The sequence below is a fragment of the Cucurbita pepo genome, chromosome LG12 (assembly GCF_002806865.2).
Source record: "Cucurbita pepo subsp. pepo cultivar mu-cu-16 chromosome LG12, ASM280686v2, whole genome shotgun sequence".
NCBI lineage: Eukaryota > Viridiplantae > Streptophyta > Magnoliopsida > Cucurbitales > Cucurbitaceae > Cucurbita > Cucurbita pepo.
This window is the reverse complement of record NC_036649.1, coordinates 2,127,170-2,137,211: the sequence shown is the minus strand read 5'-3', so window position 1 is coordinate 2,137,211 and position 10,042 is coordinate 2,127,170. Positions and strand designations below refer to the sequence as shown.

Genomic DNA, 10,042 nt, shown 5'->3' with positions numbered 1-10,042 from the left:
ACATATATTATTCTCTTTAGGCTTTGCCTTTTGGGCTTCCCCTCAAGGTTTTTAAAACGCATCAGCTAGGGAGAGGTTTCCACACCGTTATAAATGGTGCTTTGTTCTCCTCCCCAACCGATGTGAGATCTCACATTTTATGATTGAGCCACCAAAAAGAAAAGTGCACCTTGTTGCTATAGGTAGTAACTTGTGATTCTTTTAAGTATTTCTTAACCATCCTATTCTCAAAATTACTCTCATTCAGAAATGGTCTCGGTTCATTCATGTACCACTCTAAGAAGTAGCAGTAGTGACCTAAGCATCCAGAAGTAGTAGTAAAACATAACGGGAAACCAAAACATTCAGAACATAATTTCCATTGACTTTAAAGGTCTAAGAGACATAATTTTACACAAGGACTGTTGTAGATTGACACTTTTATTTCAAAACTCAAGTACAATTCTTTATGAACTAGACAACCTTAAAGAAATTTGAAGTAACTAAGGAAATGAGTGTAAGAAGAAAAGGAGATTCCACCAAATAGAAGCACCAATAATAAATATTGAAAAGAAACATACTTCTAGAGATTGATATTTGTTACTCCTGCTAGTGCTGGATTCATCATTTGGTGTAGAGAACATCTTCCCATGGATGGCGGTAAAGTGGCTGTTTCAGTCTCTTCTGATCAAATGTGTGCCTGGAGATTTCAATTACAACAACAAAGCTATCAGGTAAAAGAAGATCCGATACACAAATATCGAACTTCAAAAGCTACGAAGCATGGATATTTTAGTTTAGCCGGTGTGTCCGTGCTTGATACTTATTGAACACGTCTCAAACACTTGTTATATGTGTTAGACACTCGTGCTACAAAGTTAATATAGGTTTGATATTGTTAGACACGTATTAAACACTTGCGTTAAGTCTACTAAACAGGCACATAAGAAATGTGTAAACTTAGTTTGAATTGTAAACATGTCGTGTCGTGTCGTATCTATGTATATGTATTTGTGCTTCTGAGTTCAAAAGTAAGCAGAAAAACTTGGATAATAATGGTTTCAGATACTCACCCGATCAGACCGATGGATCGAGCCAACACGAACAACCCGTTCAAATAGCCGATCTCGACAATCTCGTCGATCTCTTGTTTGCTGAACATTCCACTGCCAGCAAGAAGATCCAAGAAAAGGGATCCAATTGCACCGTCTACATTAAGAACCAAGTTGTTTGCCTTCGAGAGAGTGTATGTTTCAACTTGCACGGCATACTCCATGTACTTCACAGATGGGAAATGTGTCCGAGCAAACCGCTGGAGCAGCTCCACTCTCTTATCTCGGTTGTCGCCTAGCTTGATCCTTATTCAACGATAATCAAACCATCGATTAACCACTTGAATAACCAATCAGAAAATCCAAACTGAGAACAACCTAAGATGTTGTAACTTGTAAAAAGACTATCATTGTACCTGTGGCCAATTCCAGGCACACGAATCCCTTTCTTTTTCATGCTTTCGACAAATTCGTATGGTGTAAGATTCTGTAAGAAGCAAGAAGCAACATAATATCTTAGAGAAAAAAGACTCAAAAAGCACCAACTTAATTTAAACTTTAGCAATGAATGAACAAATCTCACTCTGTCATATGCATCCTTAAAATATCGAGCAGCATCATCAACGGCACCACCAAATCGAGGGCCAATCGTAAGCAAACCTATTTCAGAATGTCAATGTCATTGATTAGGCACAATAAGCATAGACCACATAACATCCGTGTCCAAAGCAGTTGAATTACAACCTGAGACAAGGCAGGACACGAGGTCTTTTCCAGCCCGAGCTGTTACTATCGTGTTGTGTGCTCCAGATACACAAGGACCATGGTCAGCACAGAGCATGATACATATCTGAAAAGAACACGAAACTTCTCAAACCTAGATTGTGAGATCCCCATATTGGTTGGGGAGGAGAACGAAACATTCTTTACAAGGGTGTGAAAACCTCTCCCTATCAGACGCGTTTTAAAAAACCTTGAGGAGAAAGCCGAAAGGGCTCCCAAAGAGGACAATATCTACTAACGGTGGGTTTAGGCCGTTACAAATGGTATCAGAGCCAGACACTGGGCGATATGCCAGCGAGGAGGCTAAACCCCGAACGGGGGTGGACACAAGGTGGTGTGCCAGGAAGGATGTTGGGCCCCGAAGGGGGTGGATTGGAGGGTCCCACGTCGATGGAAAAAGGGAATGAGTTCCAGCGAGGACGCTGGGCCCTAAAGGAGAGTGGATTGATTGGTTGGAGAGGAGAATGAAGCATTCTTTATAAAGGTGTAGAAACCTCTCCCTAGCATACACGTTTTAAAAACCTTGAGGGAAAGCTCAAAAGAGAAAGCCCAAAGAGGATAATATCTGCTAGCGGTAGGCTTAGGCTGTTACATAGATTCAAGACTATAATTTCAACTTCCACTTGAGTGTACGTGAAAGTGGAAAAGCAAAAGAATAAAAGCTATTAAATTGAAGAGGCTTAGCACAATAGCTACCTACCTCAATGAAATGTGTACAGTACCGAGGAAGACTGCGCTTGAACCATAATAGTGAGATAACATCCCCAACACCATAACCTTGCTCAACAATGGAAGACATTGGAATTCCAGCATAGCTGGGCTCCTCACCTATTATTTTTTATTTTCAAAAACCAATTATAATATTTAATGCTATTACATCCTAAAGGGAACTGAAAGAAACTTTTGTTACTAGGTTAAAAACAAACCTCTGTCATCAGAAATGGTGGAAATAATATGGGTTGGGGCTCGAACTTTTCCACTCTTAATTGCTGAGTTAAGATCTTCAGGGATTTGTGGAGGCTTCACTTCCTTGACTGGAGTAATTTTCCCCGCTTCGACCTACGCGTAAATCAGATGGAAAAATAAGATTATGAGGAAGTCAGATAAATGTTGAGCTTCCTGGACCCAGAGAAGGAAGTCATATAATTAATGAATTTACCAATTTTCCAAATGTTTCCTTGATTGCATCTTCAAGGGCTTCATATGAAGTAGGAACAATTGCACCAGCATCCCTTAAAGCTTGGTTTTTAGCTTGTGCAGACTCCAACTCACCACCACTTTTTGCTCCCTGTAGTCAACGTCAGAGATGGTCAAGGAGTTAATAATATGTGTCTGAAAATCCTATCATACAATAAAAATACAGTAAGCGGGACGAGTCCAGTGTAAACTTACAGCATGTCCAAATTGAACTTCAGATTTAAACAGTGTTGCACAAGTACCACTGACCCAGGCAACCACTGGTTTGGTAACTTTTCCTTGTTTCATGGCTTCAACTAAAGAATACTCATCCCGACCACCAAGTTCTCCAAGTACAACCATCATCTTGATCTAAGAAACAGAAAAAAGATAAGCATATTAGACGCAGAGAACAAAGTACATAAGGAGCCAATTTAGTAACGACTCCATTAAAGTGTTATCATCACTACCATCTATGATAGTTAAACCGAGTATTTTACTTTTGTGCGCATTTGTGTGTTTGTGAGAAGTGGAAGTGGTCCTTGTGTGGCTAGGGACCTTAATAGACATGACTTCTGGCATGCACAAAGAGTTAATAGTTCATCTACAGAAGGTGTCAAATCACAATACCTGTGGGATGTTGTTAAACCGCAAAATATGGTCAGAAAGAGTGGAACCTGGAAACACATCACCTCCAATTGCAATACCTGTTCAATTAAAGAATGTGAATCAGATTGAATATTTCAAAACTCTGCTAGACTAAGATAGTGATAAGTTAGGAAGTTTACCTTCATAAATTCCATCTGTAACACGGGCAATAGTATTGTACATCTCATTGGACATTCCACCCTGCGATATCATAAAACATTATCATACTCGTATCATTTCTCAGTAAGTCGCCTATCTTAGAGGGTGGAAACAAGTTTTGACATTTCTTTTAATTAACAAGAAGAAAAAAAAAATTGATGTCATCTTGGGAAAACCAGACAATGCACAGAGAAAATTCATTAAATAGCAAGGACATATGATATTATCAGACATAGAAATAAAATCCAGAATGCCAACACGAATTAGTCGCACACTCTTTTCCATGCAGGTGCACACTTTTGGTTGAAATAACTTAAGTCAATAATAAAAGTTAGAAAATTTCTAAACAAAAAGTTCAGCAACAGTCGCATACTGATTTAGAGACAAAGCCCACAGATCCAGGCCTGTATAGCTTGCACTGTATTATATTATCGATTGTTCCAGCAGTGTCACCAATCTTAAACGCTCCAGCTTGAATGCCACCAACAGTAGCTGGACCTATAACAACCTGCATTTGAATCATGCAGAGAGAAACTGTTCAATTTCATTAACAAACCCTAAGATTTGCAGATTATTTGTGCTATATTTCAGTTCACTCGTCATTTGGTATATATATGCACCCTCAAGTATATTTTTCCGTGTGTTACTAAAAGCATCAAATCTTTTCTCACCTTATTGTTAGCCCGTGCATATGCAATCAACTGTTTGGTGTCTGACTCTGGAACACCTTCAGCTATGATAGCTATAACTCTGATGGTAGGCTGTTTCAAAGCAGACAATGATGATGCAGCAGCACTGCACATTTGGCAGCATAAACTAGTTATGATTGGAAACAGAAATCTTGTGTTCTCTCATAATAAAATTACGATATCGAACACTTGCCTTCTGAAGGATGCAAAGTTGATAAAGACATCTGCTGTGGGATGTGCTGCACAAGCTGCTTCAATCCTGAAAAATGTATAAAAAAGAAATTGGGAAGTTAATCTATTTGTGCTAGACAAGTTAAATGAATCAGGAAAAGAAAATTATTGTTAAAAAAAAAAAAAAGAAGTAATACTGGTCAATGATGCTTAACTCAATTTAGAAGATTAGTAAAACTACCACTTCAAACTATTTATTGAATTTCAAGCTAATGTTATGACATGGTTGGAGGAGTAGTAAAATATAGAAGCATAAAAAAGTCATTGAGCAATGGTTTTAAAATCATGAACGGGTAAGTTATTACGCACGTAGAATGCACAGGGATGGCAATTTCCTCTTGACCAAAAAAGAGTTTCTGAAATCCCTCGGAACCTGGATTGATGATTCCAGCAACTGATGGCGTTTCCCTCCCTGAATAATTAGTCCAAAACGTAAAAGTTTAGTTCTGGAGTACTGAGATGGTGCTCAGAATAGAAGATAACAGATACAAAAAGAGGAAACTATAAGAAATGATCCATACCGCAGAGGAAGTCAAAGTCAAGCATCCGTTGGATGGGTAGTTGCTTGTAGTTGTAGAACAGAGCTTGGGTTGTACGAGAAAATATTTGTCCAGTGGCCATGGTGCCTGTCCAAGGAACCTGCGGATAGGAACTATGTTTCTTCATACCTTTTTCACTAGATCTTTATACACAACTTTTTTTTTTTTCAAAAAGCAGAAAAAAAAAAGGTTTCTACACACGATTCACTGGACATAATGACCAAATCAGGTAAGATAAATGACCTTCCTCAATACATCTTCCCTCATCACTAAGCCGATTATCTAAAATCTAAATAGCTAATTACAAGATTCTTCGCTTTTATTACATTTCGACTAAAAGCCCTTCATGCATTAACGACACCTATTCAGAAACCATGGCGATCTAAGATTGACGAGTAGAGCAGGTGGACAAAAAGGGGAATAACATTTGCAGAATTAAGCAGTTCTGCTTTCAATCCGTACATAATTCAACAAATCGATCTCGGAAAACGGGAAGAAGTTCAATGAATTGCATTATTATCTACCGAATTAACTGGAGGAAAGAAACAAATTAAAGAAATACTACCTCGAAACAACGCATCTGCTAAAATCCAAATTCAAGAACAAAAAGGGAGAGAGTTAAACCCTCGCAATTTGACCAAACATATGGACAAGTTCAATGCCTCAAAGACACAAACGACAACCAAATCCAACAGATCAGCAAATCAAACGCCGAGAAACATGATCTTAAATCTAAAAATCTTCTCAACTCAAAGAAACTAAGCTTTAAAGAGATCAGAAAACGCGACGCTTCGAAGACTAGGAGTAAAACAGGGAGAAAGCAACGTAATGTAAGAGAGGTAAACAGGAATTCAAATCGAAGAGAAGTGAAAAACAGATCCAGAAAGCAGGAAGAACAGCAGAATAGAGTAATAGAATCGGAAAAAAAAAAAGGAAAGAGAGAACGGACCTGAAAGCTCAGTGAAGGAATGGAGTCCGGCGGTGGCGGATTAACGGGAAATTGAATACTGGAAGTTGGGAAATGGAATTGGATTTATATAGAGAAGGCTAAAATGGTAAAACTGGAGAACGTTGGAGGGAGCTGCGACAAAGCAACGGAGAAGATGATCCAGGCACGTGGTCGCTGTTGCCTCTGGTAGTTGGCTCACGACCATCAGCACGTGATTCTCATGTTTTGCTTTATTTCGCTAATGGTAATCCTTCTCGCGGCGGGAACAAAATTATAAATTTTTAAAATTAATAAATTAAATAATTTTAAAATTTATCGTAATTAAAAAAATTATTAAACTTAAAAATAAATTAGATATTTTAAAATTTCATTAAAATTCTTAAAACCTTATAAAATGTTTAATACGCTATTTAATTAAATTAATTTTGTGTCTAAAATGTTAATACAACTTTTAAAATATTTAATATTCTCAATTTTTTTTTTAATTTAGAGTATAATAGATTATTAAAATATTTTAAAATTTTATAAAAATTAGTTAAATGGATTAGATATATAATTAATTTTTATGTCCAATAAAATTATAAAAATTTTATGAGTATTAATAAAATTAATAAATATTTTTTAAAATTTAAGGATTAAATAGACATAAAAAAATATTTCACCGTCAACTTCTCCCAAGGTTATATATATTGTTATTTCTCTCTTGCTTGCTTATATAACGTCTCTTTCAAAAATCTCTCTCTGTCCTCGCTTTCTAAAACCTTCTCTTAAAATCGAGGTCAGAGGCTCGAGCATACGTCGCTTGGCCGTAGGCAACGCAATAACGAATTGGCTTAGCTCGCTTGTCGTTGGAAAGTGAGTGTCGCACAGTTGCAAGTTCGCTGCCATTAAAAGTGCGATTGTGACAATAGTGTCTCGTTGATTCCTAGGATCCACCCAAACATTTAATTATAAAGAAAAACTATTTTTTTTTTTAAATTATTTTCCCTTTATTGCATTTTGTTTATTATTTTTATTAAATTCTTGAAAAATGACAATTTAAAAATTATAAATAAATATTAAAAAGACAGTACCTTAGTATCTTAATCTACGGCGCTTACGTTATTTAACAAAACAATTGGAAAATTGACCGTTGAAATTGGAGAAAATTATAATAAACTAATTTTTCTAAAAAAAATCTAGTTAATAAATAATTAATTTGGTCTATATTTTCAAATTTATTTAATTAAAATTATATAACTTCGTGTCTCCGTCGTTGAGTTATTTTAATTATTTATTAGCCATTGAATTAGTATGACTTACATTATTAATACTTAACCCATGTTTCATGATCTTATATAATTAACTTTTGTGGGCTTCCATTACATAAATATTTATAATAATTTTAATACAATTTATAATATTAAATTGCCTAAAATACCCTCTTTCTCCACCTAATTTTCAATTAAAATACTTCTAAATTATAAATTTATTTCATAATTTTTTTTAATCTACATTAAAATATAAATAAATAAATAAATATATATATATATATATATATATATATATACTTAAACTTCCAATTATATGTCTAATTATTCTGTGACACCCGAGTAATCGAGGGATACATGAATGAACTACAACCACATCTGAATGAGAGTAATACTGAGGATATATGATGTCTAAAAAATTATATAGTTAAGCGTGTTTAGTTTGAAGCAATTCTATGTTAGGTAATCTGTTGAATTTTTTTTTAAGATACATGTGTGAGTGAAGACAAAACATGCTGAAAATACTATGTTGGTCTGAGGAGTAAGTAATGTGTCCATATCACATAGAATGTAGAAGAATGTCGGGGCTATCAAGTGTCAAATCTTGATTCGAATCCTAAGCATGAGTTAATATAAATAGTATCAGAGCGGTACTTCTCCCAATAATATGTGGTTCGGGGACGAATCAATGCGGAAGCTAGTGGGCATGTGACGCCGGAGTAAAAAAGAGATACATAAATGAACCAAAATCACATATGAATGAGAGCAATCCTGAAGATAGAATGACTAATAAATGTTTAAAATAATTAAAAGTTACTACCTATACTAACAAGATGCACCTTCGAAAAACTCTTTTTTATATTCCACTAAAATGTCTAGTATAACTTTTTTTAAAATTATTTTTAATTTTTAAATAATTAAATAATTTTTAAAATTAAACAAGTCTTTTCGTGAGTACGATAATTCAGTCTAGATAGGTCAACTCGAGATAGTAAAAATCAATAGAAGCCATTAATATGGACGATTTAGGTAGCCGCCAGTTATATGGATACGTTTCTCGAATTATATGGAGTCGTCCTAGGAGGAACTTTTCAGATGACTAATTATACGCTAAAACTATATTTTAAAATAAAATATACGAAAAATTAAGAATATGAATACATGTATACCATATAGTTCTATAATGAATTTTGTTTTTTGAATTAATTTATTTGTAGTTTATTATAAAATAAAATATTATTTATTTGCGTAGCTCGTGAAGATTAATTAAAAGCGACTTAGTCAAGTAATTTAGTCAAGTAATTGGGGTGGAAGTGGAAATAAATGGGATTTTGGGCAAATATTTAATATTGTTAAAATTTAAATATCCAATAGCGTGGGGGTGATGATTTAATTTTTAATTAGTTGCGGGTTTAAAAGGGCAGGTTGTCCATTGTCCATAACGTTGACAATTAATAAAATAAAAGATCCTCAAGATTCAACCATTTAATTAAAAATTAAAGAAAAATATTGCCTCCAAATTAATTTATTTTTCTATGACTCCGTCCACGTAATTTTGGATTATATTTTGATATTTTGTAAATTTAAAAATTTAAATGAGGTAACTCTATTTTAAATTTTAAAATTTTTTAATAAAACATTTTAAATATTTAATTAACATTCATAAATTATTTTGAATATATATTATTAAAAATTACCTTCCAAATAATTAAAAAAATTGTGGGAGAATAATTAAAAATATGTATATATTTTTTAAAATTAACAATAAATTTTGGTTGATTTGGTTCTAATGTTAATAATTTTTTTTATGGCATTGCAATAACTATATTATTACAAAATTAAAATTTAAAAATTAAATCATTAAATATTAAATTTCAATGACTAAATTAAGAATAAAAATATAATATATGATATGGTCCATCCTAAGCCGTTTGTCTTTACTACATATTTTTAAATATAATTTGTTTATTACGTCCTACCAACTTTTTTTATTTTTAATTTAACATAATTAGTTTTCGTAAAAGACGTGTCAACAAATAATTTTAATTTTTTATTCTAAAATTTAGATTCTCCACCTTTACAAATAAAAAAATATATCGATTTTTGAGTTGTAGGAGTCAGTAATTTTTTTTTCGAGTAAAGTTAATTATCACTGAATACTGTTGAATCATATATTCACGGCAGTAAATTATATTTATATTTACAATAATGGTAATATATAAGAAAAAATCAGTAAAATTATATGATATATTTAATTAGGCAAAATGTAGAGCAAATTTGAATAATGATTTAAATATTTAATAATTCTGGCTGAAATTAAAGACCAGAAATTGTCAGCTGTGTTTGTAGCCTAATTCATTCCATTATTTTTATTAATTTTAAAATACTTTGAATTTCTTTTCTTCAAGCAAAACGACGCCGTTAGAAGTGTATCGTATTTTTCCAATTGTTTGGACTTCAAAGCCAATCCTAAAATTGCAAAAGCCTAAATAAATAAATTCAACGGTAACTATATATATTGAGAAATATATATATATATATATATATATATATATATATATATATATATATATATATATATATATTA

The 10,042-nt window shown here is 33.3% G+C and overlaps 1 protein-coding gene across 1 annotated transcript; it reads right to left on the bottom strand.

The window, feature by feature from the left end:
* Positions 1-335: 335 nt before the first annotated feature.
* On the bottom strand, positions 336-6,403 carry LOC111807639 (ATP-citrate synthase beta chain protein 2-like). Its single transcript, XM_023693442.1, has 17 exons — positions 6,206-6,403; positions 5,239-5,356; positions 5,027-5,129; positions 4,680-4,745; positions 4,469-4,592; positions 4,171-4,305; positions 3,779-3,839; positions 3,621-3,697; positions 3,207-3,362; positions 2,974-3,102; positions 2,741-2,873; positions 2,515-2,642; positions 1,776-1,881; positions 1,615-1,691; positions 1,448-1,518; positions 1,053-1,337; positions 336-679 (listed from the first exon to the last, which is right to left on the bottom strand). The coding sequence occupies exons 2-17, from the start codon at positions 5,336-5,338 to the stop codon at positions 604-606; spliced, it is 1,827 nt and encodes a 608-aa protein (XP_023549210.1). The 5' UTR covers positions 5,339-5,356; positions 6,206-6,403; the 3' UTR covers positions 336-603.
* Between the last annotated feature and the right edge of the window lie 3,639 nt (positions 6,404-10,042).